The 6557-nt window shown below is 41.0% G+C and overlaps 1 protein-coding gene across 1 annotated transcript in view; it reads left to right on the top strand.

Moving 5' to 3' along the window:
* The first annotated feature begins 3419 nt into the window (after positions 1-3419).
* The window catches only part of NAIP (NLR family apoptosis inhibitory protein), a 29457-nt gene continuing 26319 nt past the window's right edge, over positions 3420-6557 (top strand). Inside the window, exons 1-2 of the mRNA XM_081054475.1 lie at positions 3420-3469; positions 5397-5964. Of these exons, the coding sequence (XP_080910601.1) occupies positions 5400-5964 (565 nt within the window). The 5' untranslated portion in view covers positions 3420-3469; positions 5397-5399. The remainder of the gene's footprint in view (positions 3470-5396; positions 5965-6557) is intronic.

The raw sequence follows: 6557 nt of genomic DNA, 5'->3' as shown, positions 1-6557 counted from the left end.
TTTTAAGAATTAAAGATTCATTATTTTCTATCAACGTTCTCTATTCTAATTCTGTTCTTGGGAGACCTATTACAAGGTGGACTGGGAGTTCTGATGCGGTTCTTAAGGGATTTAAATTCCTTTTTAAAAAAATTTTTTATTGGGGAATATTAGGAAACAGTGTGTTTTTCCAGGATTCGTCAGCTCCAAGTCAAGTCATTTTCCACCTATTTGTGGAGGGTGCAGTCCAGCTCCAAGTCAAGTCACTATTTTCAGTCTAGTTATTGAGGGCACCGCTCACTGGCCCATGTGGGAATTGAACCAGCGAACTTGCTGTTATGAGCACTGCACTCTAATCAACTGAGCCAAACTGCCACCCCGGAATTTAAATTCTTGATTTCACTTGACTAAATTGCTATTTGAGTTACACCTCAGGCCAGGACCCTGAGTGTATTATTATCGTCATAATACACAACTTGTTCATTTATTTATTAACTCACTCAACAAACCTTGAATATCTGCTATCTATCTAATAGGATCCTAGGCAGTAGGATATAAACACCAAAAAGAGGACACAAACCCTAACCTCATGGATCTGTGAACCTCCCAGCCTAGAAGGTAGACCTATAAAGAAGTCTGTGAAAATATGAATACTATGCCAAGTGCTGTGGGAAGGCAGAAGAGGGGCTGTGAAGTGGGCTTGGATGCAAACTCAAATGGCAAAGGGGCCAGACAGATAATGCAAGTAAGTGAAAAGGGGCCTGGTTGCTGCAAAGTGGTGGCATCTGGAAAGCACTTATTCCTTAGGAAAGAGGCAGCTTCTAGATGCTAAACTCGGGTAGTAGAGAGACGTAGTCTTCACTGTACAGCCTCTTGTACCTTTTGAATTTTATATATGTGCATTTGTTACCTAGTTTAAAAGAAGATTTAAAAATTTTATTTTTAATTTATTGGGTGACACTGGTTAATAAGATTATATAAGTTACAAGTGTACAATTCTATAATACATCATTTGCATTGTGTGTTCACCACCCAAAGTCAAGTCTCCTTCCAGCACCATATATTTGACCACTTTTACCCTCTTCTACTTACCCCTATTCCTTCACCATCAGATTATATGATAGACAGGTGTTAACCCTAAGGCAAAAAATTAGATGATTCTTTTCTTTAAAAAAAAAATTGAATTAACTGTTTCAGCTGACTTAGAGGAGCCAGTGTGGGCATTAGCACCCCAAAACGAATCCTTCGAGAACTGGGCATTTCATGTTCAAGGAACATTCCAAGTGAGCTTTCATCTGCTAGCTCTGTCTTTACAGGTAACTGGCAATCATTTTCTGAGGAGTTCCCCTGATATGTAGGGCTTCTTCAGGGTAAATCTTGGCTCCCCATTCTGGGCTGCATGAAGTAAAGGGCTTAGATTCAAGTCACACTCATATGGCTTTCAATTAGATTTTAACTATAATTTTGCCCAGTCAACTTTTAAATTGCCTAATTCTTAAACATACATTGAAAACCAAGGATCAGGATTCATGTGAGGAAAGCTGGCAATGTGAAAAATAAATACAGTGGTACCTCGGTGTTTGAACATCTCCGATGACGAACATTTTGGTTTACGAATGCCGTAAATTTTACGATCTATGGTGTCATTAGATAGTAAAATTCATGCTAAATTTGCAGTTTTAGGGATTGATTTTAAAGGTCTGGAATGGATTAATCCATTTTGCATTACTTTCTATGGGAAAACTGTGCCTCTGTTTTTGAATGTTTCAGAACTTGGTCTTCCGGAATAGATTATGTTCAAAAACCGAGGTACCACTGTACCAAGGTACATGGCAATAGCCTTGGAGGAAACAAATAATTCAGGAGACAGAGGAACTAAACATTAGTATTGATAAAGTTTATTTATGAGGACCCACAAAATGGAGGCCACTCCAGTGGCCCACCCCAAGTCATAAATCTAAACCCAAGTCAGCCTGTGCTGACAAAATCACCTGTCATGGAAACCTAACATACACCAATCACAATCTTCCAACTCAGCTTTAAAAAAATTTTTTTTTATTGGGGAAGGGAGTAAGACTTTATTGGGGAACAGTGTGTACTTTCAGGACTTTTTCTTTTTTCCAAGTCAAGTTGTTGTCCTTTCAATCTTAGTTGTGGAGGGCGCAGCTCAGCTCCAAGTCCAGTTGCCATTGGTAGTTGCAGGGGGCGCAGCCCACCATCTCTTGCGGGAGTCGAACGAGCAACCTGTGGCTGAGAGGATGCGCTCCAACCAACTGAGCCATCCGGGAGGCAGCTCAGCTCAAGGTGCCGTGTTCAATCTTAGTTGCAGGGGGCGCTGCCCACCATCCCTTGCGGGACTCGAGGAGTTGAAATGGCAGCCTTGTGGTTGAGAGCCCACTGGCCCATGTGGGAATCGAACCGGCATCCTTAGGAGTTAGGAGCATGGAGCTCTAACCACTTGAGCCACCAGGCCAGTCCCCCCAACTTTAGTAGCTTTAGTAGCTAGTTTACCTTCCCCTAGATAACAAGACTATGGCCTTTTAAGGAAATCACTGCCTTTCTAGCCAATCATACCCTATTTCCACATTGCCTCTTTATAAAACTTGCTCTTGCCCCAAATCGCTGGGGAACAGTGCTTGTGAGGCACTGCTCTTCCTGCAATCCATGGGTTATTTTCCCTTGAATTAAGGACATCAAATGCATTACTAAATTATTTTAGTTTTGTCATTTGAGAAATTATAAAAGAGATCCAGAGAGATTGCGTTGGTTAAAAAAAATTAGATGTCATGAGAATAAGGAACACAAGAAAGCTGTGAGAAATTAAAAGTACGATTGCTGAAATTAAGAATTACTAATAGGTAGTCTCTCAGAAAGTAGAGCAAAAGCACTAAGAATATATGGGGGGGAAACGATAAGAATTTAGGTAATCAATTAAATCCCCATCTAAATAATGAGAATACCAGAAAGAGTGAAACAAGAATAACAGTAGGAAATTATCAAAGAAATTATCAAAGATAATTTGCAGGGCTGATGGGGGACACCCACATGTTCAGACTGAAAAGGCCCACTGAGTGTCAACCCAGTGCAATGAATGTAGAAAGACCCACATCTAGACACAATATTTTGAGATTTTATAGCCCCAAGGATAAAAAAGAAAAGTCCTACAAGATACCAGAAAGATAGAAACTGTTATCGTCAGGGAAATAAGACACTAGCTCTGTAACAATTAACCAATCTTAATTGTTTAGAATAAAATACTTCTGTTGTGGAACTTGGTAGGTTTTGTTGTTCCTTTTGGGTCCTGACTAAGCCCTTTTGACTCAATATCCTAGAGCATTTACTGGTAATTTCTCAATGAACTGCAATTTGTTTTGAGTTTTACTTCCTCAAATATTTTCGCATTGCTTCTATTAAAGGACAAACACAGAGCATTTGTACTCAGGGTACACATTCTCCTTCCATTTGACTGGGACTCTGGATAAACCTCTAGGTAAGTAAATTACTTCCTCTGGCCAAGGTGCTTTTCTTCCACACCTACACTGATGGCCCTCTTATTTCTCTTATTGTGGTTTCTCTCTTTGGAGGCAAGAGGACAGGCACCAGAGTCACACAGACTTGGTTTCAATCCCAACTCCACGACATAGTCATCACACTGGCACTCACCACTCGTAGTCAAAGACCAAGGAATCTGGAGAGGGCCTCGGAGATCCTCTGTCCTCCCCAGAATCCTCTGTCCTCCCCCAGAAATGGCCTCGGGATTAGCAAAATTGACCACTGAACCGGCAAAATAGATCCCAGCTGGTCTGTTGCAATCCTGTGCTTATTTATCTCCAGGAGGGCTGGAGCCATGGTGCTGTCTCTTGGACAAACCTGAATGGAATGTGCTAACTAGTGATTAATGTAGTCCTGTGCTAAGGTCTGAGACAGACCAGGGGGCAGCCTCTACCAGCTTATTTCTGTTTTTGAGATTTGTCAGCCATCCTACTTTTGGCCATATGACCAGAGGGGTATAAAAGACCCCTTCTCGGAAGAGATTGTGGTTTCCCTGACACCAAGGTATCTTGCACACATCTAGGTGGTTCATTCCCTAAAATGCAGCACAGCCTATGCAACTGAAAAAGGACCCCCAGGAATTGGTCCTGGAAACTGAGACCTCTCTGATGGTTGCCTGTTTCTTATTTTTATTTTTGTATTTTATCCTTTATCTTTATCAAAGTCTTATGTAAGTATACTACATAGAGTCCTCTGAGTTTTTTTAATTATCCAACCCTGTGTAATTGATAAAGGTATAGTACTGTGAATGGGATAATTCAAACAGTTTTTGTCTTTATAATTTAAATCATAGCTAAAAGCTTTGTTGGGAGAAGATTTAGAACCACTGATCGAGGCTGGCTGCTGAGGAATTCCTGGTTTGAATTCACTCAAGTACCATAACTGTTGATAGGAGGGAAAACACAGTAATAGAATTTAAAGGTGGTCAGTCCAGAGCCAGAGGAAATAGCTAAATGGATTAAAACAGAAATTCAGGTAGCAGGGAAGTCAGTCAAAAATAATGTACCTTGGCTGGTGTTTGCTGCTTTGGCAAAAATGAAAGTAACTAAGAAAGAGTCCTAGGCTGCCAGACCACCAAGTTTTGGCTGGTTCTTTCTGTGAAGGGAAGGAATATGAGGCCACAGGAGAGGTGGGCAGATATTTCTTCTGGTCAGAATGAGACCCTCATCTGATAGGTAACCACTAAAGAGACTCTACAGGGAGAGGACATCAAGAAAACAGAAACAAAGGAGCTGTTCAGTCAAAAAGCTAAGTAACCCTGTGGACTGACAGAGCTTCTTGAGGGAACACTGCTGAAATGGATTTAACACATTGACATAGGAGCTCTTTTCCTGTCATTAGGTACTGCCAAATGAAGGGCATGCTTGGTCACGATCTCCTATTAGTTGCAACTTTTGCCGAAATGTGGGTAGATGGGCAAATTGCAAATCAGTTGAACTGGATAAAGGTGGGGGCACATAAAACACATCTTGTAAAGTGGAGCCATCCAACTCCACCTGTGTGTATTAAACGGACTACCCCTGGAGTTCCTGAAATGTTGAGGATGCAAGCCAGCATCTTTGGACTTGTTATATGATGGTACCAAGACATCCCTATTTTATACCTTTGACGTAAGTGATGACTGACGCTCTGATAAGAGGGCCTCCAACTATTTGGACGCCACAAGACCTTACTGAGGGAAGGTTGCAGTGAGAGACGTTATCACACACCTGCTAGCATATTTGCTCTGAATTGGGCAGAATGATGAACAGAAAATCAATATTGTTCAGAAGAAAAGAAACAGTAAGAATAAAAGGGTTGAAAAAAATCTCAGGGCTAGTAAAACAAGTGGAAATGTTCATTAACTTTCTCTTTTCCCTTTTCAGAAAATGGCCACTCAGGAGGAGGCAGCTGAAGAGAGGATTTCCCAGTATGATTATGCTTTGCTCCCAGAGCTGTCTGCTCTTCTGGGCATAGATGCAGTTCAATATGTAAAGGAAGCAGAAAAACAGGAGCAGAAAGATCGAGAACAAATGCAGAAAGGCTTTAACTCTGAAATGCGCAGTGAAGCGAAACGGTTAAAAACTTTCGTGACCTATAAGTCCGACTGCTCGTGGACACCACAGGAGATGGCAGCAGCTGGATTTTATTTCACTGGCGTAAAATCTGGGATTCAGTGCTTTTGCTGCAGCTTAATTCTGTTTTGTACCAGCCTCCGGAGACTCCCCATAGAAGACCACAAGAAGTATCATCCAGAGTGTGAGTTCCTTTTGGGCAAAGATGTTGGTAACATTGCCAAGTATGATGTGAGAGTTAAGAATCCAGAGACGCTAAGAGGAGACAAAGCAAGGTACCAAGAAGAGAAGGCCAGACTCGAGTCCTTCAAGGACTGGCCATTTTATGTCCACAGGATATCCCCAAGGAAGCTTTCAGCGGCTGGCTTTGCCTTTACAGGTAATTTGAAATCATTTTCTGAAGTATTTCTCTGGAGTTTTAAGTTTAGGCTCGATATTTCAGTTACAATATTTAGTGAATCTTTCCTCACTTGTTAAATGTGTCATAGTAGGAACAAGGTCTATTTTATTAAAATTCAACTTCAGTAATTTTACACTAGCTTTATGTTTCATACAGTGGGTTAATTTGATATATGAGACACACACACACACACACACACACACACACACACACACACACCCTCTTAAGTTTGGACCCTAGACAATACTGACTGCATTCTTAAGGTCCTGAAAATAAATCACGAGAGCAGCCTGCCTCCAGTCTCCTTCTCACACATCTTCCTTTTGCTGCTCTTACATGATCTTTGTTTGATTCTTTTAATTGCTGCAGTATTGGAGGGTGTTTTTGGTTGGTTGGTTGGTTTTAATCTTAGGGCAAACTCTAATGTATAGGGCAGACTGCATTTCAGAAAATTGTACTTGTTTGAATTGTCCTAGCCATGCCATAAATGTACGACAGATGTGAACGAGAATTGTAATAACAGTAACAGCTATCATTTACAAAGTACCAACTAGACATGGATTAAGCACTAA

The sequence above is a fragment of the Rhinolophus hipposideros genome (genome assembly GCF_964194185.1).
Source record: "Rhinolophus hipposideros genome assembly, chromosome: 7".
In the NCBI taxonomy this organism is placed as follows: domain Eukaryota; kingdom Metazoa; phylum Chordata; class Mammalia; order Chiroptera; family Rhinolophidae; genus Rhinolophus; species Rhinolophus hipposideros.
This window is presented reverse-complemented; position numbering and strand designations above follow the sequence as displayed.